Source organism: Tubulanus polymorphus, chromosome 1 (assembly GCF_964204645.1).
Source record: "Tubulanus polymorphus chromosome 1, tnTubPoly1.2, whole genome shotgun sequence".
In the NCBI taxonomy this organism is placed as follows: Eukaryota; Metazoa; Nemertea; class Palaeonemertea; order Tubulaniformes; family Tubulanidae; genus Tubulanus; species Tubulanus polymorphus.
In genome coordinates, this window is record NC_134025.1 from 27,635,066 (window position 1) to 27,663,055 (window position 27,990).

The 27,990-nt window shown below is 36.5% G+C and overlaps 1 protein-coding gene across 3 annotated transcripts; it reads right to left on the minus strand.

Moving 5' to 3' along the window:
- Positions 1–143: 143 nt before the first annotated feature.
- Positions 144–27,693, minus strand: LOC141909469 (protein dispatched homolog 1-like). Of its 3 annotated transcripts, none has more exons than XM_074799864.1 (5): positions 27,572–27,693; positions 23,013–23,075; positions 14,483–14,606; positions 10,980–11,229; positions 144–4,602 (listed from the first exon to the last, which is right to left on the minus strand). In XM_074799864.1, the coding sequence occupies exons 2-5, from the start codon at positions 23,015–23,017 to the stop codon at positions 1,619–1,621; spliced, it is 3,363 nt and encodes a 1,120-aa protein (XP_074655965.1). In that variant the 5' UTR covers positions 23,018–23,075; positions 27,572–27,693; the 3' UTR covers positions 144–1,618. The 3 variants fall into 3 exon arrangements, with proteins under 3 accessions (XP_074655965.1, XP_074655972.1, XP_074655960.1); XM_074799871.1 differs by lacking the exon at positions 27,572–27,693 and adding an exon at positions 25,706–25,932; XM_074799859.1 differs by lacking the exons at positions 23,013–23,075; positions 27,572–27,693 and adding an exon at positions 16,541–16,737.
- Between the last annotated feature and the right edge of the window lie 297 nt (positions 27,694–27,990).

Below are 27,990 nucleotides of genomic sequence, written 5' to 3' on the forward strand. Positions count from 1 at the left end.
GTTTAAAACACTTCACCCATGAGAGTTCGATGGCGATGTCTCTTCCACATTTTAAGAGTATTGAAAATAAATTCTCATGTGGTTTGCTCTTACTCACACTGTTATATCATCTGCGAAACAACTTAACCAACTTTCTGTGAGAATCTAAAACTTCTTTTTATTATTCACAATAAAAACAATCATATTCAACACACACAACGGAAAAGGTAGAAAGATAAAAGTTACAACTATACATTATAAATGAACCATGGAAAAAACACTGTATAGCAAAAATATAGCCGAAAAAACACACACGACAAATCATGAGATGTTTCAGACTCATAACGATTTGATTGAGAGATTTTAAGATAATAAACACCATTCTATTTTCAAGTTTTCATTTAAATGCATTGATTATCATGCATAAACAGACAATGTTTTTTCCTTGGTTATCACTGGGTTGTTTTGTTATTTGGCAGAGTAAATGACCAGCACATTGATTAATGATCAGTCGTCCTTCATCCACAAAATCTTGACACGATACGATGAAATGACCCTTTATCAATTGGAAGAACTCAAACAGGATATACAAATCTACAAGCCTGCTTGTAGAAATTTACATAATATATGACTGCGTATATATATAAAATTCTACTTTCATTATATTTTTGAGAATAATATGCGAATATAAGTAAACAATAAGAATGATGAAGATAGAGAAATATGTAGTAATTCATTAGTCTTACGAAACAGTTATACATAATATGTGCTGTATAAAGAATTTACAGATACATGTACAATACATCAACGCATTCAGTTTACCCATTGTGGTATATCATAGACATAATATATAACTGTTAACCACATTCATTATCAATACCGCACAGGTTCTTTTTTCGAATCGAAATACATGTACATCATATGAAAGCTCAAAATATCTCCTCACTCAGCGGAAAAAAATATCCACTTATTAACCGACAATTTCATTAAGAATTGCCCACACCCATAAATCTTCCAAATCTCCAACACTAGGTGAAATGCAAATTGGCAGATCCATTTTCTTGATTGTCTAAGTAGAGAATTAAAAGCTGAATGGTTAATTATTGACCAAATGATTGTAATTACTGCACATACAGATTAGATACATACGCAACATAATTATGGTCTCCAACTATCCGAAATCATTCAATTATCTTGACCATTAAATCACCCATCACAAACATCTATCTATCATACGTAATAGTTAGAATGAGAAAATTTATAATCTAGAAGGTTTCTTCTGGCTCTTTTTCCCCTAACATAAATTTTTTCGCAATGAATTAAATCTAGAAAAAGTGATATTCACCCTGAGATGAACTGTGTGCACTGTATTACCCATTCAAAATTACTTGAATAAACAAAAATATCAACAAGTACAAATATATTTCAGTTTCAGTCACTTCAACTTAACCAACGTTACATCATTCATAGGTCAATAATACAGATAATTGAAAGAAATCAATTCCATGAATACATTTAGTTTTTTAAACATTTTTCATACACGCCAAATTTATTGACTGGAAGATTCAGATAAAATACTTTTGATATAAATATGAACAAAATACGAAATAAAGAAACATACAGATACTGATGGATTTTTTTAGATGATAACATCAACATTGACTGGTATATCAGTACGTCTGACCCAGATTTCATCGCTGTTATCATTATTGTCGTTCTGAGGTTTCACGGATGTCGAGGGAATTTCCTCTTTAACAGGGTTATCGACCGGTGGATTATACGACACGTATTGTATCGGACGAGTCATTTTCGGAGGCTCTTGAATGTTTGAATCTCTCCGGTTTGAGCCTAAAGACGCGCTACTCAGTCGGCGCTGTAATTCTCGGCTAAATCTACGCGGAAATTTGTTTTTCTGATCAAGACGCGAACCTTTGATGTTCGTAAGAGGTTCCAGTTCGTGAGTTTCGCTACTGTTTGTAGCGTGATTAGTGCTCGATGTTGACATCGTCGACTCAGACAATGCGTATACAGTCTTATCGACGTGTTCACGGTTAGACGAACAACAATCAGACGACGGCCAGTGAAATTGACCGAAAGATCCCTGCGGTCCTATTACACGCAACAACGACTGAAAGAAGAATGTTGAGCAAAACCAACTACTGGTCATCACAATCATAATAAATGTGCCTATATGTCTATAGGCTAGAATTGTTGAAGGCATCATTAAAGCACCGGCTAGGAATGTAGTTACTGCCGCCATTGCTATCGCGCTACCCATGCGTTCTATGGAACACACGACACGGGTTTCTCGGTCCAAGTCCGGTGACAAACGATATGCTACACCATAGTGTAGAGTAAAATCTATGGATAAACCAACGGCTATGGAAATTGTAGTTGATTCGAGTACCCCGAGCTGCCAACCTAGAAGGACTAATGATCCCACCGTTATAGAGATTGTCACAACAATTGTCAGTAAGGCATAAAGACTAATGAGCAGATTAAGTGTAGTAAAAAATATCATTACAAGTGATACTGTTATTGCGACTCCAATCGCTACCGGAGTTCCACTCGCAATTGTATTTTGAAGGTCATAGAATTTAAGTTCGCTTATAAACCAGCCATTTTTAAATTCTGGTGGCGCGGACAACATTTCTTTCTCAGTCCACGAGTTCATTGTTTGGTAGAATTCCTCCATAGTTAAGTACGAATTAGTGAAAGGAATTTGACTGTTAAACTCAACTATGAGAGCTACGATTTTTCCGCTGTCTTTCGAATATCGAGGTCCGGCCATTTTGTTATAAACGAACGGTAATCGGCTTACTTCTGGAGTGTACTGGCGGACACATTCTCGGAATACTTCTTCGGGATATGGAAATTTATACTTATCACAACACGGTTCATATACGTGACCATTACTATCTTTACACGGGCGTTCCATAAACATCTGTTTGAACTGTTCTATGAAACAATTCGTTAATTCTAAACCCGGGGAATTTTTGTAGTATTTATGACGTCGTAATTTTCTGCAAAATTTCAATAGCCATATTTGAGACTCTTTCGCCGAGATGTCGAATGTGTTGTCGAGTACCAAAGTTCCGCTACTCGTCGGATCGAGCATGTTCCCATTATCGATGGCTTTTACTCCCCAGATCGCTGTCAATGGCATCATCGGGACATTTGTTCCGGCAGCTTTTTCGAACCAGAACTTGTCGCGAATGTCGTAGTCGTAAACTTCGAACGGGTGATCTCTGGAAAATACTTGAAATTCCCTGCTCGTAGGAAGTTTCATACCCGGATATCGAAGTATGAATACGATACCACAAATACCCATACAGCCGAACAGGGCGAGCCACAGATAACGCGCCTTAATCACGATACACGGTAGCAATTTCTCAAAGAATATTCGAGACCAATCCGCAACCCTATCATACAGTTCATACGGCCAATGACATACGGTATACCAACAGCTGTGGTTTTGCCTATTTGGGCTGTAACAACACGAACACCATTTCTCCTGTATCACTATTGATGCAGGGATCCACGTGACCATCAAAAGGAAGTTCGCTAAAACTGTCGTACCTGCATAAATAGCAAAACAGCGAATCGCCGTTATGTTACTGATGTAATTTACATAAAATGCCGCAGCAGTGGTAAACGTTGTCACAAACATTGACAGTGTTGCATGTTTCAATGTATCGGAAATAATCTTATCCAGCGTTCCATTGTTTTTTTCGGATTTCGCAAGGCACCATATTTTGCAATATATAAATACGTCATCGGCACCGATGCCGATAGCTATCACTATAGTTAAGAGATTCATAAAGGGGAAGAACTTGATCTCAAATACCATCGTGTATAAAAAGTAAGCGATTTTCAGAGATAATACGACAACGCTGACTGTCATTATCGTTATGAATAAAGATGTCGTATACAACCATATACAAATAAGTATGATCGTCAACGCAACTCCGATCCATAACGTATCGTCTTTTAGAAAATCGTCGAATAACGCGTATTTTATGTCGAACTGAATGGCTATGACTTTTATGTTACCGTTTTGTAGATCGGAGTTTGAAATTTCTTTGTACAAGGGTATAGTAGCAGTACCCACGGCTATGGGCAGGAATGTGATCGCATAGGAAAGATGAGGAAAGAACGACTCCGTTCCTTTTTGCATAAAATCGACGTCGGTCAAATAGTGAAGGATTTCGTAGACGGCGTTGTACTGCCAACACTCTAACGGTATTTTCTGACACTTTTTGCGCCGTTGTTGTTTCGAGCGCAAAATGTTCTGCAAATAACTGTCCTCCCACGACCAACAGTCCGACTCCAGCGTGAAGTTGAAATAGAACGCGCTGCATTTTTGTACGCGCTGTAAAGTATGTCCGACATCGAGTGCGGTGATGTCATCGCAAGTTGACTTATTACTCAGCATGGCGACGTAGTTTCCTAATGACCAGCTCGCGCAGCATTTCGCTTTGAGACCCCTTGTACAAATGTTGGTGAATTCTCGTCGACCAAGTATCTCATCCTTCTCGATTGCACACATCGTCTTGATGTTTTCATAGGTGAACAAATTACCACCATCAATTGCTTGGTAAACAATGCGGGCGTACTCCTTCCCTGTAAATAGCCAGAAGGACAACACATTAGAGACCGAGACATATAAACACTTATCAATCGACATCCATTAACACTTTCCACAATCAATAATTAGACATCAATAACGTCACAAAAAAAACGTATCACGCCTAATGAACTACAGAACCACTTTAAAACATACAACGCTTAGTTTTTATGGATACACTTATGTGCGAAAAGCATATTAGAAATCGTCTGAGTTTTGATCTGTGAAACGCGGATGAAGTACTGATTCGATGTCTGTTCTTAATGAACTCCATTACCTAAATGAACTAATTCAAGGAGAACCACTCAGAACCAGTGGATCAGACATCATTAAACACTTCATGATTAAGAACCATTCTAAAATAGGTCATTAATCCCTATTACCCTAGAAATTTCGAATAGCCATACATCAATAATGTCTACTTGACAGTCTTCATAATCGGCATTTTTATTTTCTTATGACTACGGGATTTCGTAATCAATCATTCTCAAATGCAATTAATCTGTAGGAATAAGGTATTGTTATCATTGCGAAGGGGTTTAAAGTTTAGCTGAGAAATGATTTTTGCATGACATCATCGCGTAGGAGTTTAAAGTGTGGAGTATTTTCACGTTGATGACACACCTGATCTAATGTTGAAGAGACAAATATTGTATAACTATGCGGCAGATATAACATTTGACTGGTTTGATGATTAATTATCTCCAGATGTCAGTTCCTCATATACTAGTGCTTGTACTTGCTTATCAGTAGATAGAGGTAGATAGGCATTTGTGACTTATGAATTTATGGAATCGACTCACACTATCACTAGTTGGACCGTTCCAAATGTACCTGCAAGGGACCAAATATAGAATGGGCCATATCAGTGTGCGTTCACACATGCATTGCTGAATTGGCTATAATGCAGAATATAATATTGAACAGTCCTGGAACCAATTTCTGTCCACATTCACACAGATTAAGTCCATTCCAAAATTTAGAATGGACCTGGATCGATCTTTTAGGTCAGTCCAAATTGGAATGGCCCAATTCGGGACCGGACTTCTTGCAAGTGTGAACGCTTGGAACGTTTTAAATTGGAACGGGCCAAATTCAGACCGTTCTAAATAACGTAGCACGAACTATGAATATATCGTAATCAAACAATATACAAATCATAAAATTGCTTCCAAATGCAATAAAAACAACGTTTAGAAACATAATCATGAAAGCTCGATAACCGATCGACGAAATGAAGAAATAAGCACATACGACCACACGCAAGTATATCGTGTATATTCATCAAATTTCCTATTCTGAAAAGCAATCTCAATTTCCTGATATCGAATGATGTTATGCGCAAATAGTCCGCAGATTGGAATTTTTGTTCAAATATTGAATGATGAGAGCGCGAGATACAGAATACGATTCTACAATAATCCGTTTCAAATAATCGAGCTTATTTCTTCACGGGCGGCACTTCTGGTCGGAAAACTGACGCCGACCGCTGTCGAGAAAAAAAACGATTATCCGAATGCGTCGCATCACACCGCCCCTGACCGAGGTAACGAGGACCAGAAACAATTACTATTTCCAAAACGAGCCACAATTCCCGAAGCAAATGACCGAAAGATCAGCCATATTTACCGAGCGACGCCGAACCGAAATAAGAGGCTATTCTGTGACGAAACAGTGAACATTTGTGACATATGGAGTTAATGTTTTCTCATTACGTAGGAGATCGGATGAAAGAAGGAAGGACAGAGACATATACTGAATTCAGAACAGTCTATCTACATGAGATTAATCCGTATAATATATATATATATATATATATATATATATATATATATATATATATATATATATATATATATATATATATTTATTTATCGTAGGAAGCAATAAACAACGCCACTATTGGTATTACTTCTGTCGCTTCTGTCTTTCAGCCCACCTGATAATTTGAGAATTGCCCGAAGACTGATTTACTGAAACTGAGAAGCTTAAGATATATCATTATTGCGATCACGTACTGGTAATTTTACTAGAGGAATGATACCGACGACACGGCAGCAGCGGCGGCGTCCCGAGGACATTGTGTCTTTTAATTCGCTACATGTGTAAACTTAATCATATACGGAATGCTAACAAGCAGAATTGGACCACCAGGAGATGTGGCTCATTGTCTTGAAATATCATAAAATAAATCATAACATTCATAACACGCCGGTGTTCTTATGGATTCCATGTTGCCTGTGCATAACAAATTCTGTTCTGGTGTTGACAGGTACTTTGTCAAGGCAAGGAGCTATACAACAGCTGAACGTTACCATTTATAATACCTGTCACTACTTACCTGGTACCAGCCGCAGGGAATGCGTGATTTATCGACATACCAAAATGGCCACCTATCAACTACCACACCACAGACAAGATAGCAACCATTGGTTTGGGATTTTGGTAATGAACCAAAACAACCAACAGTTATCCTAACGAGGCACAGAGGAAAATACGGATGAGCTTACACAACCTTTCGACACATAATGCGCACAGCCCAAAGACTAAAAGACAAAGAAGCCTGGAAGCTTCTTCTCATAGTCAGACAGCTTATGTTAGACTTCAAAGATGATGATCTATAAGATCACGAGCTGCTCTGACAATCGAAGAGTCAAAGAACCAAAATGGCCGTCATTAAGCTTTCTTCGGACATTGCAGAAACAAACGGCCATTAGTACAGATGAACACAGTGGTATGGTGCGTACAGAGAATGGGACTGAACGCGTACTGCTGCGGTGAAGAGAGGTTTTTAATGTCCTAGTAGAGTATAACATAACGCGAAAACGATGGGAAAAAACTGTGCGCATAAGTAAGAAAGCAAAACATCTGAAGTAGTTTACTAAGTAAGCTGTCACCGGATCGTGCTGATTTTTGAAACGAATATAATACCGTGGATAAACAGTCTTAAATGAACGATATATGTATGGATATAGCATACCAGACACAGGTGCTATGTATACTTGGTTACTATTTAGACTGAAGCTTTTTTGAGCGATTAAAAAAGGAACACATTTTCAGAGGTGTATAAGGTGTCTGAGGGAATTAGGACAGAAATTGGTAGCGCATTGATTTTGGGGTAGAGAACTGACCGCTGATGGAAACACGACTACCCTCGAGGGATTAGTGGAAAGGATGATGCTCTAAATGGCTCAGTATGTTTGTCGGTGATGGTCATCGCTACCAGGGGTTCTTCAATGAAGCGAAATCAAAGTGAAATGCGAGAATGCGACCGAGAATCTGGCGTAATGCGATACGATTGTCGTATACCGGACATTCTTCGTACGAGACATTTCACCGATAGGTGACCGTTCACTCATAATCATCAGATCAATAGAGAACATCGCGGCAAACATTCCGATACCTAAACTGAATAGCGTTCGATTACAGTTCAAATGAATCGTACAAGTTCATTCCGTATTGAAGTACTGAGCCGTGAGCCAAACAAATATCTAAAATTAGACCTAAATCATTAAACATTGTCAGTCAAGTTCTCTCACATTCTGTGTCATACGTTGCTATTGACGTCATCAGAAAAATTAATTTTAAGATAAGCAGTATACGGCGCCGGCGCAGAATAGGAAAAAATGTTTTGACAGGTTTTTTGTCGCGGCGAACAAATCTGCATCAGGAAACCGCGATGGTTTCATGAAGATATATGAGTTTTTAGTTGAAACCGAGCGACTCTCGAGAACAATAAGAGAAAATTGCATTATGTGGAAACTCTAATAAAATCTCGGTCTTATGAAGTAGACCATCTATAAATCATTAACGCAATAACCAACAAATAATTAACAATCCTAAATTACTTCTCAATAGGGACCCAATGGCAGAAAACAATAATGTATTTCATTCGATAACGTATAATCACTATACTTTTTAATTACGAGCCTCATAAAAACATCTCCTCTCTCGGGACTTCGAATAAACCTCGGCAAACAAAACACTTTTTTCTATCGATTTTCATCCGTGTCAAGGGAAAAGGGAATGACGTCAATCACCGACTACTGAAATTGGCGACGCTGCAGTCGACTGTGGCGAGCGAGGATCCACCAGGTGACAACAGTTTGCATTAGAACTGGGATGACTTATTTCATCTCAGATTCAATTAAAATCTCACCTTCATTTCTCATGTGAACCCTTAACATTGATCCGAGTTTATCCAGACATTTGCTTAAATTTCTATGTGGGAAGATGGAAAATCTGGTTATACCATCTGCCGGGATAGCCGGTGCTACAGGGTCTTCTTAAACTACAATCCTAATCCTAACCCCTTTTATATCACATTATAAAGGACCGGAATATGTTTGATCGTAAATCAGGGCAAATATCTGTTGAACCCATACGGTCGCAAAATTTCAACTCTGAATTTCGATGGTGCTGTTTCATCATCACAATGACCGAACCTTTCAGAGAAGTTTCATTTCATAACTGAATGCATTCATATCGTTAATGGATATATTGAATTTGAAATGACTGGTAACAAGCTTATCATTAGTAGCAGAACTTACTGGTGCACTTGATAATATGACATATAATCGATAAAATGGACACTAAGAACTAAAATCTGCGATTGTGCCTGACATGTTTCACAATATGAACATTGGAAGCAAAAATAGAATATTCGATGCGGTTTCCCCGTTAACAAGTGCAAGTCCATGAATATTCATCAAATGTCAGTGGTCGACTATGAACTGGGTCACGCGGGCAAGAATGACGTCAGAAACTTCCGAGTCCTGATGTATCATGTCGATAGCTTCCTCCTTTGACTCATTCCGATACAATCACTGTTTCTATCAATCTATGAGTTCTAAAAGTACCCACACATGGGGAGTATTAAACCTGAATACGTTATATTCTGACGTCAATTCAACGGCAAACTAAAGAAAATAGCTCAGACATGCCAAATTATTTAGATTTCCATTTAATCAAACCATCAAAGCAGCCAGAGACTGATTGTTATTTTTAGATTCGAAGCACTAAAAGATGTGCAGTCCTATTCATTGTTTGGGTATTGCTATTTTTGGTCGCGATTGTCAAGAATTGATTATCCGAATAGAAAAAAAAACCCGTCTCGACCATAATCGACGAAAGACTTTTAGACGTCGGAAAGCAAATAAAGATGTGATTTCTGCGTAGGGTTCAGAAAGTGATTCCAAAGGAGTGGAATAACACCCTACATTTGAACAATACGGAGGAGAGGCGGCGAGCAAAAACTGACAAAAATAATTGAGTCACTTATGACACAAACGCGATGAAACGCGAGACAAATCATGATTCATATGATTAAATATAACCGACGTAGCAGATGATAACTGCAGCGTCTTTGACCCTGTCACGATTTTGAAACTTTGACATGAAATCAAAAACTCAATGAAACAGCAGAAAGATAGCAATATATATATTCAATATCATATAAATTCAGATGTTTCAGTCGTCACCTGATGAATACGCATTGCCGGAAGCAGACATCAACCTGTCAACAAGGTCGCGTGGCTCGAAAACACACCTTTTAATAGATAGAAACCACGGAGAAACTGATGGATTTATTCCTGAACACTTCACGTAAACATGAAGATAATGATGACATAAAACTATCTACGCATCAACGATAAACGAAACTCTTTTAAGATGCGCCGATTATAGAAATACATGATCGCGCAAACATACTGATTTAACAGTGATTAGTAAACCAACGGGAAGCATTAGATATTTATAGATACATGTTCTATAAATAGAACGGAGCCGTTTTATCTGTGGAGACAGCAGTTCTATTATTAGCTTGATAAAATGCGGTGCGCGAGTCGTCTTACGAGTCATCTTACGTTTAACCCTTTACCTCCAGAGAGAGAGAGAGAGAGATTTGTGATGAGGCGATGATGATGATGAGTGAACCCATTGTTAGACAGCGAGTATGAAACATAAGCGGTACGAAACTGAAGAATCAACTTGGCCTCGGAGAAAACAGCGACAGCTAATATTCTACTGTGTGGGAGAAATCAGACAGATATGGGCAAAAAATAGATTGTAGACATACATGATTCATCAACTGAAATAACGAATTTGCGCAGATTCAGCGCAGATTCTCCACAGATGACACAATGTAGTTGTAGTGAAAGTTGAATAATACTATCCTAGTGCGGATTTTTGATACATATTTCTTTTGTAAAATGATGTGATCAGCAGTTTAAATTTTGTATCATAATCATGATTTTCACCATTTTGATATGCCGTTAACTTACTAAAACTGATACTAATGGTACGGTCAGAATTAAATTTCACACTAGATTTTAATAGGTTTATGAATACACGGTGGTCGAAGTATGATACTTACTCGGTTCATCGCAGAAATATCTTTTTCGCGCGTTCCAATTCATCTTGCCGGTTCGATTTTCTTGATGTCGATTTATGTTAATGTGATGTTTAGTAGCTAATGGTTGACGGAATTCTTCTTGATTCATCTGTTTGGATCCTTGATACAGATATGGATATGACGGCAATGTGTCGACGGTAACCGTACTGTCTAATAGATTATTCCAGCTCTTTATTCGACGTCCGATCTCAGTCCCACGCGGTTCGAAACCCTGAAAAGATACATCATTCGGAAGGCGATGAAAAATCTGTTTCGACATACCCGGTAACTTACTAGAGCAATATAGAAGATAGCATCAGACTTAGTTCGCTATTTTCACCTTTGAAAATCCTTCATTTGAAGTGCTTAATTTTTTGCATGGGAATGACATTTTATGTGTGCTCACACATAAATCCCCGCGGCAATCTTCTTTAAAAAGATCCATTAGAGACCGCACTGAACGCAGTTATTACCATTGCTTTAATGGCTTAAATTGACGATATTCGTTGGAAGTGTTCGCAGCAATATAAAATGACTGAAGAACATGGAATATGTGAAGTATATCGTAACTGGGTGCCGAGCGCGTTATGATACATACAGATATAATCGTATATCGTCTAGGGACGTTCGAGTGAATTTTATTTCGTCCATAAATTCATTAGATTCGATTCTGCGACATTTGATGGCATGAATAATGAACGGGTAATGCCTCAAACGTGTAATTAAGTCGCTGAAACTATCAACACCGACATGAAAATGACACATGAACACTCGGCGGTTCAGCCGGTTAAAATACCTCGCAATTTTTTCATTATAAAACCAGCGCGTTCTCGTCTGAACGAACTGAATAATGAATCGCTATTCAATTTACATTCAGATTTGGCAATTTCGCGCCGTTTAATTATGAATGAAAAGGAAAGGAAATGAGACGTCTGAAATAATGAAAAATTTCTTCGTCATAAAACACTTTCGTTGACAATCGCACACGGTTTTCGTTTTATCGTACCGTGATTAACCGGGCCGATATGATTGCCCGATTTCTATGAAATCGAGATGACCTTTCGAGTTGATAGCGGTCAATTTTTCTCAGTAGTCGACAGACGGTGAAACGTGTTTGATGGATTTTTGCACGGTTTAGCCAATCAACCTCCCTCTACTCGTCTCACTCTGCGTCTGCCCTAGAATGCTGACGATGAATACAACTTGCGTTTTATCATTGTCCATTGATCGCTAGCGATAATGTATCATTCATATAACGAAGTAGATTCCATCACAAATCACATGTCCTTGACTATTTTATAAATTCGCATTACCCATCGGAATAGTCGGATAGAAATCATACATGTCTTCCTGACGCAAATGTCTGTAAACTTTCGATATATGAGACAGCTAGTGAAGCTTATGAAAATTTCGCGTGCCAGAGCAATGGGCGCATAATAAACTCATAATGATCTCCACCTAATTGGCTCAAATGGCACGTTGTCCTAAACACTAATCACATCGACATTTTTACGAAGAAAAGACAATTTCTGCCCTGGAGTCGAGTTCTAAGAAACAACGAGATGACACAATTAGTAATTCAGTCGTACTTGTCACCCAAAGCCATAGTTATCAGGGCACTTTCATCGATGTGTGTCAATTGTTATCGGTGGGCTGTCAACGTGCATTTTTTCATTCAAGCTAAACCGATTCAAACCAAAATATCGACAGAAAACTTCTTAAATGCGAATAAAAAGATAGTTTATAAACTAGAAGTACACAACACCCGGAAACAAAACAAACAGTTACCCGTGAAGGCTGCAAAAACTGAAGTAAGGTGTTTATGTACCTTTGACATCTTCATTTATCAGAAAACTGAGAACCTCCGTACGTTATATCGGATGTTGCTTTGATTAACAGTTGTTGTTGTTCAGCAAGGAGCTGCATGACAAAATGGAAATTTCCAACCGCAGGGCGCACTTTATTCTTCTGTGCGCGAAAATAAGGTTTATTTACTAACCCAACATCAACACACGAGTTTGCCGAGAATTTGGTTACAGTTTATAAATCAAAGGTGAGTCTTATTGTCGACGCAACTGCAGGTAAATCGATGAAAATTGATTACGGATGAATAGATTGGGTGTTTTTTTCGACAATAAATATCAAGACAGACACTTGGTAAATGCGCGCAGAATTATCAAAAGTTCTCGACTTCTGGGTACTATAACACCGCGCTAGTGAGATTCCCAATTTAATTTACTGATGATCTAAGATGTTTACCACTTTCCTGAGAGATGTCTCGGTAATGCTGGTAACTTGTTCCCGCGCAGTTTGCATTAATGGCATAGTATTGTAATTCAGATAATATTTGCAGTAGAAGTGAATTCTGACATCAACAACACGATACACGTAAACGTTGGGTAGGAAATCTAGCCAGCAACGAGGAGAGATATCTGATGATAATAGCAAATTAGATTTCAAATAGCTCAATATAGAATAAGAATATATATATATATATATATATATATATATATATATATATATATATATATATATATATATAAGGCATAGCTTAAGAATGATTCATGATTCAGTGAAACTGCCCAAATAGGGAAACGTGAAAAGCGATATTAACCCAAAAGGTCGTGACATTGAAACATGAAACGTCACGTATATATTTCGAAGGGATCTTTAAGCTTATATCGTTTGAAGAGAAATAAATCCTCGCGGCTTATCAGAAATAGTTCTTGTAAAAGAATCAGATTATGTTGTCATGGATACTAGTGTAATTACCATTTTTAAGTCACAAACATTTATTCTAGACTGAAAGAGTCAATAGATCACCGGTTTGCGATCATTACAAGTGGAATCAGATGACACGATCGAGTATAAGCATTCATCAACATTTTTTTTCAAGATTTTATGGAATCGATGAGTCTTTCGAATGGTGAATAGCCAATGAGTAATAGCACTGAATTCCTTCTCTGGAATTTCATGGATCTGCTTTAAGATGGGTGTACGTCGGCCTCGCGACCGCCAGCCACTCATTGCAACACGCGACTCCGCGACCACTGGCGATGATCGCATCTCAAATGCCCATAGACCTGTTAACCAGGTGATGAAACACTATTTCGTGTTGTGACGATATATAGAAAATCCCACACCAATAAAAGGAAAGATTAAGTCCGAAAAGTTTTTCTTTCAGCTATAAATTTATTCACCTGATGCTTTGTTTTATTAGTGTTGGATTCTCTATAGCCCATAGATGAATGCGCCCTCGCGACTGCCAGCAATGCCAGTCATGACGAGTTCTACTTTCAGCGAAGTGCTGCTGTCGCTACAGACAGATATTAGCTGCACACCATTGCCGATGATCGTCACATAGCAGTCTTGAACTACTCTACCAGTTGCGACCGGATCACATCGCAAGTCGACCTACGCCCGCCTTTAGAAAGCTTTCTCATAGTTGAATTAGTGTTAATCGAGTACAAAGCGTATCAACTTACCGCTTTAGGGTCTTGGAATTTTGGCATTTCACCCGCAGTCAGTATAACGACGAGGCATGCTATCGACAGTACACATATTGCAGCTATGACTACCGCTGGATAATGAGCCAAGATCCGTGAATAACTGTAAATTATACAAAACAAACAAAATTAGATCGAACGCATCGAAAACAGTTGGCGCAACTATATACTCAGTTATTTACAGTGAATTTCAATGAAATTTGAACTTGATGGGACGAAAAAATGCTTTCAACGATACAAAACCCCTTAGAAAACATCTCGCTCAAATCAAGAAGCGCTTGTTTCGTGTTTTGTGCGACATTTTCCTATTGATTTCCCCACAAAACAGCATGTGTTGAATAACATTTTTCACGAGGAAAAAACGCTTTCCTTTGCCACTCACATGCATTGGGCTTGAGACTGGAACATAATTCAACAAATTTTATTCTGTCTGCTGAATTGCGATTTTAGAATACATACAAATACGAAATACATTTAATAAAGATAGAATATAAAGACAGAATAAGCAACGTTATAACATGTAGATCATACTGGCAGTTGTTGCATTAGAGTATTAGATTACCCACTGTGTTTCATATCTACCGGTAATAATTTTGATGCCGTTTGCACCGAGTTGATTCGGGGTTTACTGAAAGATCTTGGTGACCAGTTTCTCTCATATTCACCACTCATGTGTTCAACGAACAATCATTCACAACTCGAGTTGTGAGAACTCGCAGTCTGCAACAAGCCAACTTTTACATAATTTATCGTCATTTTGCCATAAGTTTCACTGTCGAGCTGATAAACAGATATCGGCATGTGGCATAAAGAGATTTCACTGTCATTGTGCCAGATGAATGAACGCGTTCAATAATAAATTTTCACATTCTGTTGTTTTAAGTATTTTTAGTTCTAAATATGTAATAAAACAAAATACGTGGAACAGAAGATGAGTAACGAATTCTACGAAATCATTTCTGCCTAGACACCTAGACAGAAGTTTTTTGTAATGATGATCTCTACATGTGAGAAGATCTCCGAAAAACAGGCAGCAGCGGGCTAATTGGTGGGTGAAAAACAAGAGTAATTGCATCTTATGCCACCTTGAAACGAGTCGACGCTGACAAGACAAATTAACATCTCGCTACGAACCGCCAAGTTCGTAATTTCAGCGAATGCGCCGAAGACATTTCTTCCCTGTATGTGACAGGAGTTTTTGAAGTAATTAAAACTGCCGCCAGACATAGCGCGGAGAACTAATGTACCAGAAAGAGCCCTACCCAAAGTAATAAGGTTGCAAGATCAATAGATAATGTGTCCTATTAATACATTACAGAGAGACAGATATCCAATTCGAGATTATATTTAGAGCTGGAGATATATATATATATATATATATATATATATATATATATATATATATATATATTGATGGGGACTGTGAGAAAGATCGATGATCATCATATGAGTACTGGATGAACTCAATTAGCTGATAAACACGTGCTTCTCTCATATCGGGTAGCGAAAAACCTATTGACTTAATTCAAACTCGTTGCATACATAAAATAAAAGACATCTGATGATTAATTTAATAACCGAGTAAAAGCACTAATAGTTTCAATCATATTTTCTCAAAACCCGTAAAAGATGCGTTGAGTACTTGTACCCGACTTGAAGTCAGTTTGATCACGGGTGATTTGAAACTCAAAGCCAGAGATTAAAGCCATGGAATTAAAGCCGATAAGGCAACCTGATTATCATTCAATCTAACTGCAAGCGATTCGAATCGACCGAATGAAAGTGTTAATATCAGCGGTAATCAGATCTACATAAATTTTACCCCCGCACGACGTGGTCACAGTTTCCGCCAAGAAATTTCAAATGATTTTCACTGGTAGTTAGAATCTACGAACAGACACGAAGTGCTAAGAATTTACACCTGAAGACGTCATTAATTAAACAATGATTTCCCCGAAGACGTCATATTCATGTTGTAATCATTACCCGCAGGAAGAAATAACAATTTCAAGTATATGATTTATGACGAAACCAAACCTTAGTAACATCCATCATCGAACTAAAGGTCAGCGCGATGCCATTTTTCCTGTTGACGTTATGGTTATCATGTCTTACGTCTTTTTTTTCGCATTATCAATATCTATGTCTGAGGTCACCTTCAACCAGCAGACAGGTAACGGCGGTAAAAAAGATTACACAAATTATAAGTCATCTCCACTTCCGTTTTCAACGCAATTACATGATTGCCAACACATTGTACGAATAATAAAGTAAAAATTCAAGATCTCATACGTCACTCACAATACTACATTTAATAAGACAGATCAGGTATAGCCGCGATCAAAACGTCGCACCAGGCCCGAGCCAAATTTTAGCACAAGTAAAATTATAACATGTGGTTCTAGAAGTGACACTTCGCTTTGTTTCAGCATTTATGTTCAGTATTGAATGAATGGTTTGTGTGTGAATGAAAGGGCCAAATTTGACTGGGGCCTGAACTGGGCATATTTGGACCAGGCCAAATTATCTCAAATCGTGTGATCACGGCTTATGAAAAGTTAAGTTAAGATCATAAAAATGTTGCATTGTTTGGTATATAGCGGAACACCAAAGTGTCAGAGACAAACTTGCCCGTAGCACACTTCTTGTGGCGAATTATTGACTATTGTTTCAAGAACGCTCCTGAGTGAAATAAAATGGACATAATCCTTTCTGTCCTGAAGACAAACTCATAAATTGCCAACCTGCCAGCTGAGAAAGAAACCACCACACCACTTGGTCGGACAATATGATATCCATTACATTAGGTTTTATGACATTTCTACCAGAAGCTCTAGATGATAAAATAGGCACACAAACAGATAGATAAAACCCATCATTATGCGCATTTTTCCTTTCACTACTACTGTCACTTACCTTTTAGCCTTTGGCAAGTTAATTCAGCGGAAATGTTTACCCTAATTGAATGCAAGTAATGAGCTCTGACTGGTGATTTCAATCCTTTCTTTAACAGTTTGCTACTGGGCATTGTCATTCATGGAATAAATACAACATGTTGTATTTTTGTCAAGAGTAGGATCGAAGAAGCAAGACGCAAAACACTCGCGGAAGAGAAATTTCAGCTCTAGTTAAAATTTAAATCATTAAAACTATTTCTGTATAGAATTACACTTCAGTTGCATTAAGATAATCAAACAGCTGGATGATAAATTTTTGATTCTATTGTTTTTGTGAAAAAATAAGCTATTCCATATTCACTAATCAATTCAATACAAGATTACCAATATAATATAATATAACTTCATTTATTGAAAAAAATTTCACAATAAAATTTCTGAGCGTAAGTACAGACAGATGTACACATGGTTACAGTAAAATTCAAGAAATACAAAGAAAAAAGAAAATAACGTATGCTAATCATCGCAAGGTGGGCACTAGCCGACCTCAGAGCCTTGGAGTGATAATGAGTGTCTCAGTTGACCAGCCATAAAACCATATATCAACGATGGATCCCTAATGACGAATTGTCATCAGTACATGACAGACTGTAGCCATGCTTACCATACTAATGTTTTCTCAATTTTCATAGCTTAAGGTAATTCCGAGCTTTCTAGAGAAGAAAAACGAATACGGAGTGTAACGCTTGTGGAAATGGTTGAGCCATGAGTGGTTGTCCCGTTCATGTAATGGAAACATCAATTTTTCTCAATACGTTGCTATTAAAAGCAATCGCGGGCAACATTCATGCAACAAGCTAGCAATTAACATCAGCCAGTTCGGAAATCTGAAACTAGACTTGATGAATGGGTAAGCATCATTGACTGAAACTGCAATCCGATATCGATACAGCTTCGCTCGTGAATTTTCTATGACCATAAGACCATTTTGTGAAGTACGCAGAAGACGACATATATCGACAACGTCGGAATATATTCTAATCGTATTAACCGTTAAGACAAAATTCCAAAATTATACACCGATAATTCGATTAAAAAAAATGATTTTCAACAATCGCTTGAAAGCGTTACATAGAATTTATATTCTATTCATGTTGAGGTTTATCGCGCCAAGGAATTCACGAACATGAGAAGAGAATCGATGCTGCTTGGTACGGTAACCTGTGGTTATACTGTCCATCCGTCCCAATGCTGCAGTTAATTCAGCCTAATTATAAGTAATCTGTCCCCAAATGACCGACGACACTTAATAGCGCCATTAGGATCAGTTCCTGTCATATTAGCGTTATTGGAGTATTAGTATTATGAAGACAGTCTCATCTGATGATTCAATCTTCACCTCACCATTCACATATATAAATTCATGATCTCAAGTGTCATCCTACGGACATCCACACGGATCTCAAAATGAACCAATTTGTTGATTCAGGGCATCTTAGCACAATTCAAGTCTTTATTGTTTGCTGTTTCGGCGTCTGCCAGAAATTACTAAAAGTAATGCACAAACTTTTAAAAGTTTGATCATCAAATTTCAGGAGAATACATTTTTCATGGAAATATAAAAAGATTATATCTTGGAAAACATTGTGCATCCACCCCCCTGATACCTGAAGGAAAACACATGGCTTCCAGTTAGTTCCACATTTCTGAGTTGACTGAGAATTAACTCATTGAAAATGAACTGATTTTAACTCAGAATTAACTCAAACTCACAACTGTGGAACTGGGTCACGTTATCCAGAAATATCTTCGAAAATTGTTTCGGAAAAATGTTATGAAGCTATTGAGAATTTGTACGTATTCAAGTCAGCGAGTTTGTTCCGTCGTGAACTCATTTATTATAACTACATTACCAGTCATAAAACGTAGAAATTATAACTTCATGCAATAAACCGATGACATTCATCCGTTAAAACTAGCAATAATTGCACTGGATATAAAACCGTTGCTCGGTCTACTGGAAAATTGTCATAAACAAACCTTCCCACGCAATAACCAGATGATGCCGAGTGATAACTAGTTCTTGTTTCGGTGAAAGAAAAGCCGCTAAAATTAAAATTATGCCCGACTTATCGCGACCGTCGTCGCAATAACAATAATCAGGCTTTTATGTACAATGATGATAATTTGGTGTAATTTTTTGTCTTATTTTCGTGTCTTCGGCGAGACTACGGTCCAATTTAGAAAGTGGTGACATGATGTTGCTTAGCAACAATGTCACAGAAATGTTATTACTACCTAAGAATGATGCAAATACCATGCAGACATCATCAAAGGGGTGTTCTAAACACATCTCGCAAAAACAACCAGATCACAAGATTACTGTCATGCTACCGATCAGAATCCGTCACGAAATGACAAAAATAAACGCTGAAAACAGTTTCTAAAGTGCTCACTTTCTTCAACTATAAAATGGATGGTAATTGTATGATATTATTACGTGACGCGATGAATCAAACAGCACGATTCGAACGAACGAAGCCCCAAATCAGAGAACGCGTCATAGAAAAAAATGTGTATAAAAAAAAAAGATAAAGAACGAAGCGAAGTGGAAATGAAATATGTAAATTTGCAGACTTAATGTAGCTTAAGAAATTCTAAGTTCCATCCAAAGTGTATGCAGTAATATATATATATATATGTATATATATATATATATATATATATATATATATATATATATATATATATATATATATATATATATATATATATATATATATATATATATATATATATATATATATATATATATATATATATATATATATATATATATATATATATATATATATATATATATATATATATATATATATATATATATATATATATATATATATATATATATATATATATATATATATATATATATATACATGATTTTTTCAGGACAGAAATCGCTGAGAATGTGAATGAGGTGACCTTTTATGGGCTGTCTCAGTAATTGTGTTAATGGAATTCTTTTGCCCAGGGAAATGCCATTAGTTTTATGTGACACCTCTTCTGTGTAATAGTAGTCCGGTTAATGGTCATTGATAAAAGTTTACTTATTATTTCATATGCTCGCTTTTTTTTTTAATTGCAATAGCGTCAATTATGGTGATTGTTTCTCCTATGTAGAGAACCGCGCAAGATCTGCCGTTGGTTGCTCTTGGTTTTCCAAAGCGAAAAAATCCTATTTCCATTATTCAACATTTTCCTATGGCCTATTTTGACCGAATTTCTTATGTCGACATCAAGAATGATATATCTCATTAATTTGTGCTTCATTAGCAGAAAAGACCCCATAAATGCAGATTATTTTATCTTTTTGTGTTAATCTAATAGACGTGAGAGAATATGGGCCAATTTACAGCCGTATCAAAGATGACATGTCTCCCGAGAGGGTACATTAACGCTAATGAGAAATATACTAAGTGTATTATTTACATAGAACCTACCATACTTTTTTTTAGAAGCAGAAGCCGTTAGCTTGTAGGACGAACCTCAGCTTTCATAGTTGGTTAGCTACAGGTCGGAGCTAATAGCCGACCGCATCATGCATTACATAGTGTCAGCCATTTTGGAACTAGGTCTCATGTACAGCGACCGTTACACGGATGCCTGTTTCCGGGCTACAGTTCCGACTAAATGACCTTCAGTTTCACTAGTTTACAAATAGTCGACCAACTCCAGACGACTGAAGTTCACCTAAAATTAGGATGTTGATGAAAATTCCGCCGCAGCCAAAAAGGCCAAAATCTCTAGCAATAAGTGAATACGACTAGTCACCTAAATACTGCAAAGTGCAAAGAAACCCACATTATTTCCTGTTTGCTGTTATTGTTACCAAAGAATACAGGAAAAAACATATTCATCATGTCTCTTGTGGCCGGAAATTCCAGCATAAAAGAGCTATGAAAAATTATGATTAACAGTCAATCGAGATTTATGATAGTGACGATATCAACTCATCCAATTGGTTCTTCAACAATAATGAATGCGTTTCCATTCGATCTGGCGAATAAAATTCATTCAATCAGTAGAAATAAGCTGGCAACTAGTCACAAACACGACTGTAAGAATTTTGTTATTTTATATTTTTCACTTACTATTCAGTAAATTTATCCTATAAAATGTCACAAAAATCTGAAAATTCCATGAGATTTCGATAGAAATTGTTGTCAAGACGCCGAATATAAACTCATGTGCATGAAATGTTTTTGTAGCTATTTTAGGATTCGACATCAAATTCGCGTTATTCAAAAGAGATGCAAGGTTCGTCTCGGTGCTTTAAACATATTTTTCCATACAGCTCTCGCGCTTTTCTAATCGAGTGTAAGTCGTACCCGTATCACGCGGTGAGTAGACAAGGGAAATAATGATAAGAAAGTATACGTAACAAAAAAAACTTGCACACAGTAGACACACGTGTATTATTATTGTCATTCACAGTCCTCTGTATGCATCACAGGTTTTTGTTGGCCGGTGCAATATGCTTTGGGACCGGATTCATAATTGGATTCGTATCCCTAGATAGATAATTTTAAGGATGAGAGTAGCAAGAACACACATGTCACACCTGTAGATCAATTCACATCGCACATACACCCCAGACTTTACTACGGGATGTTCTATTTTTATCATAGAAAAAACTCATTGTTTCCAGCATTTCTGTATCGCAAATAACGAACAATTCACTATCTACAACTGAAACGTACTGTTTCAACGTACTGTTTCAACGCAGCATGTCGCAAATTCAAATACACTGCCAGCACAATATTGTCTATCCTATTAGTCAATTCTATTTGCGAATGGATTGAAGTCAGGAGCGAGTGATATTGAAAATTCCTCGTAAGCTGAATACAAGCTTAAACTATATACAAAACCAACCGTCGAAAATAAAGTGAAGAAAAACAAAAAACACACATTCGGGCCTGTGGTGAGACTGTATGCGGTTAATTAACAGACACAGCAGATAATTACAATATTCACAAGAGAATATCTTATCTAATTAGCGGCGAGCAATTTAAAAGAATCAGCGCGTTTAATATCTAATTATCAATACCACGGCTAATGCAATTCTGATGCAATTTTTCGCCCGAAAAATGAAAATGCCAAACTATCTAAAAATACAATGAGCCATTGTTTCGAAATGGATCAACACGCGAATCAAAACTCATGAGCACTGAAAGCAGCGTTAGATTAAATTCTGGAATGATCGTAGGAGGTAGAAACTGTAACAATTAATTTCGTTTCGTTGAAAAGGTCAGACGACATTTCAAGATTAAGAAAAACTGGCTATTTCAGTCGATATGAAAGGGCAAGGTACGATAACAATTAAGTAGAATTATGCAGATACTTCGAACTGCGAAGTGATGATCAATTTAAATTTAATTGCTATCCACCATTGCACCTCATCAATCCAAATCACCTGCTTTGATGACCCATAAGATGAATCGGCCTTCGTTTCACGCATTAACATCGGCAAAAAGTCACGGTTAGCATGAAACAAATATCAAGGGTGAAACTGAAACGAAGCCGCGAGAAACGCCATGTCATAAGCTCACCTCATAGCTGATATATTTGTAGAGCGCCCTTTGTCACAGAGTTGTCACCATCTCACCTCTTCCCTATCAAATAGAAAAAAAAATACTCGATCTTAAACACTATACAAATAAAATTCCAAGAAACATGATACCACAATATGCGACTGGAGACAAATGTATGTATGTTTTGTTTGAAAGGCTTCTCTCACATTTTTAATGATCAACAACATCAAGAATACATCGCTTTTTGTATAAGATATGACTGAGTATTATTCAAGATGTTATTGGAATTCATCCAAGCTAGTGTTTACAAATCAAGTTAAAGTACTTGAGGTACTGACTGACTGACTGACTGACTGTCAGATAAACAAGATCCATTTAAATAACAAATTACAAAGTATTCTTCCAAGCAAGAATCTTTTTTCGATAAATCAAATTTCGTTCATTTTCAGGTTTGGAAAATTCAGAGACAAGAGATTTGCTTTAGATAACGCATCGTTAACTTAAAGCGGTCTCACTCGTAGCTAAGACATGAAATGATTTCTTCTTACATTTCAAGGAATAATGATATGTTCATATATCATTATCAAAATGAGCAAAGCTTGTCTGGGTGGTGAGAAGACAACAATTAGAGCTGGACGGTTAGACAAAAAAATGAGTTGTGGCAGATAGGTAAAATAAAAAGGCTACTCTATTCACTGGCATAGAGAGTAGTAACAAACTCAAAACAAAACAGTTTTAAATTCACATTATAATAAAATGTTTTCTCCAAAACCTAACTTTTTGGAGTCTAATTTAAGACCAGATACCTCTCCGACTTGAGCAAAAGTCCTGTTTTGATTAATTCTTTCCAATCCTTATATACATTACACGTACAAACAAAAAGCGGACATATTATGAGAGAAATAACAAAGCATTAACAAAACATACAGCAAACACTACTTTCAACTCCTCTTGAAGTATTCTAGTAACCGAATCAATAAATCCTCTATAATAACAGCGTGTCTAATTAAATCATATAATTAGGCTTGTACTACATCAGCAGGTTCGAAAATTTGTGAATAATTTACCATTCGAAATATACCAGATAACGTAGAGTCCTGGTGACCACCTGACTAATCACATATATATGTGTGTGGATTCATACGTAAATAATTAATCAAAGTATGTGTGGACGCTTTCAACTTCGGGACATCAGGTCAAGGATCGGTTAAGATATACTATAAACCATTCATATTTTATTTCACTCATTAATTTGGTAATTCACCATGCGGAATTCATTTGCTGCAAATATGAGCCGTGTTTTTGAATAACCATTCCCGGGGATGAAATTTTTGAACGCAATTGCGGCCGAACGCTATGAAACGCTAAATTAGACCCGTGTAATCAAACTAATAGGTCGAGTAAAGAAATAAATCACCATAAACGAGGATCAAACTGTTTTCTGAACGTGATAATTACAGAGCAAACACATTTATCGACACCGGTCCTTTTGCTGGGTCAACATAGAAAAATATTCAGCAAAAGATGAAAAAATTATTTACAACATAAAATTCCAAGCATATTTTGTTATGATGGAAAAAATGACATTTGAAATGATACGAATAAAATAATGTATTTATAAACATAGCCGATTTGTTATGTCATTTTGACTTGTTCAAACCTAAAATACCTAAAAGCAAAATGATAGTTCGAAATTTGTAAAAAGACTTTCCGAAAAAAAACTCCGCAAAGAACTTGGCAGAAAATCGAGAAGTTATCTTTGGGCGACGACACACGATCATACAGAAATTGCTTACCTCAGAGAACATGATCTGTACACACCAGCAAAGCACTGAGGATTTACTTTCAAGGGTTTTCAATAATCTGTCAAAGATTCTCACTTAATAATGCCAGAAACAGAAGACTTTATTTCTACACGTTGGTATTATCCGTACGTCTGGAGATGATGTGTGAGAGAGAGCACATGAAGGCAAGAATGTATATTGATCAGTATAGTTAGTTGCCTTCGCATCAACCAATGGTTGGTTATTGTACAGTGCATTCATCAGTGTCTCCACTATCAAATGGTACCATCCAATTAGCGTTCAACTTATCAAAGCATAATCAAATTCAAAATCCGTTTGATGGATCCACGCACGAAATCCGCATTTCATACGTATGTCTGGCTTGATTTTACAGTTGTCTTCTTATTTCTTTAAGGAGATTATTCTTAATATCGAACGAAAAATAACTGAAACTAGAACTACTGAACTTTCCAACTCGAATAAATAGAACTCCCGCGGAGAATGAAAGTTTGAAAGTGTAGCTAATTCGGTGGGGGAAGATTGTGCAACTACGCTTCAGATAAAATGAGTAACTGATTCTCACAATTCAACACTTCTGATGATATCCCTTTACTTCATGTATCTACTCGACTACTACAAGGATGTATAAAAGTAGATAAAATTGAGGCAATCGTACTTCTACTATAGTGAGAAGTGCATGCATCTGTGTCCAATTTCAGCATGTGTTTTCAAATATCAATTAATGATTTTTTAAGTTAACAGGTTCGACTCTTTTGATGATTATGAAATATATTACTTCGTATGATACAGCTCCTTACGTAAGTTGAATATAAGCAGATATTGATAACAAATAACAGAGTACTGCGATATTTCGAGGTAATCTGAGGTAGGCCTATAATATTCACATTTATATCCGATTCAACTTACATCAATCAGAAATCAGAATTCGATATATTTCGTCCATGTTTCATCTATTGACATTATTCGAAGTATGAATTCAAATTATCAGTTACGTAAATCGCTTCTACATCAATTCACTTCGACATAAGTTGCACGAGGAATTCGGATTCTGCCTGATCAATTGTAAAGTGTACAAGTTCATACGGATCCGCGATATTGATTTCGTAATCCATAAATTGACCGCACGTAACATCCTATACCTACACATTGAACCATGATCATATTTGAACAAATGGCTAAAGCAAAGCTCTTATAATCGTAAACATGGTTCAGATAGCAGACGCAAACACCGCAGCAAATATTTTTTCAATATCTCCTCGACAATACCGATATACGATAATACCGATATATAAATATATAAATAGAAAGTTTTTTCCTCACTTCTTTCATACTTTATCGATTATGGAATATGAAATAAATCATATATATAATATATATATATATATATATATATATATATATATATATATATATATATATATATATAATCATAAGCTCTTGATTTATTTCATATTCCATAATCGATAAAGTATGAAAGTAGTGAGGAAAAAACTTTCCATTTTCTCTGACAGAAACTAAAATAAAAATCAAAGCTTTATCTCATATGTAGACAGTAAAAATAGATGTCCATGGTTATCAACACCACAATGCAATCAGGGCAACTTTAATTAAAAGTGTGAAAAAATCAATACATAGAGCGCTGATATTTTCCAACAACAACAAAAGAAAACCTTATTTCATAGAAACGTTTAGACAAATCCATGAGACATAAAGTATGACTAATTTTATAGCGGCACCCTAATAAAGAAAAACAATTTAAGAGAGATACTTAACCCACATCACAAAAGACACTAAATATTTAAACTAAAAGGCTGCCTGTACATATAGACTGTATGGCCTTCTTTGATGATAAATAATGACACGATACGATGAATATTATCAATATCATTAAAATTACCTTGATTAAAGGAGGTTTTCAGCGATAAATCAAATAATGATGGACATTTTTTATAAATGAATTTTATAATTGTATTCGTTTCATCTGTGCACGAGCCGGGGAGAAAAAATATGTAATTGTACTTGAAGACTTATCAATTGGGTTGACAGTCATCACGTTGTATGCCGGATATTGATAGAAAAGCAATCAGGCAACTACAGCTAATAGCAATATGAATGGTGAATTCTTCAATATGCTCAACATCTGGTACTTAAAATTCATAGCCATAGAAACACACAGCGTCTATTAGGACTATGAATCTATAAATATCAACATTACTATTACTTGTTAACAGAGGGACATGTGTTGTTTGTTATGAAATATTCTTTTTTGAAATATTAACTTGTCTGTCGCCACAATTATTGCAGACATTCTAAAAGTAGTGCACATGGTTTTTAGATTAGCCTGTATGATCATTCACTGGTACAGAGAAATACTTGAAATATATATTCTGTTCTTTCTCAATTGGACCTAGGGATCATGTTATCAATAGAATGAATTTTTTGAAAATGAAATTGATGTTTCAGATAAGTTCCTAAAAAACAAAAGTAAGATAGGGCCTACTAGAAAGATATCATTGAAAAGACTAGAGGCTTTTCTAATCTCAAAATTACATACCAATAAGGTTTATTTCATAACACAAAATCAACTTGGAAAATTGAGCTTACTTCAGGATTTGTATTTTGAATCAGACAGTAGAATAAATTACACTCTAACGGTTAGTTAGGACATCCGAATATACTAAATTGAATTGAATTGGACGGACGCCTTGTCCGTGTGCAATTGTAAATTAGTGCTACGTTAAATGAGACGAAATTTCATCTTGTAATACTTACACCTAACCTCTTGGCGAGTAATTAGTTGTTGTCACATGGAAATTCTATGCTTCTACGGACGGTTTATTCTTTAAAACGTATACAATTTACTTCCTGGTTTTGCTTCCGGGTTGACAAATCGAGTCCAGCGAGTTTGGCTCACTTGCCAGCGATGGGAATGTACTGTCGGACTCGTAATGTAAACGACGCGTTTCAATTAATTTCAAGTCTTGTTTACGCAGACGCCATGTAGACGATACCTAGTTTAGAAAGTGCAGAAAAGTCTAAACCATTTCAATCTGGTGATGACTGACACGCATATTTACACTATTTCATGTGCGCTTTGTAGACCCGTCAGTCATAGGCTCCCAATTTTGAAATAGACACTTCTGGCTACTTTGAGAGTCAGGCTTTCCCAGCAAGGATTTGATTTCAACTTG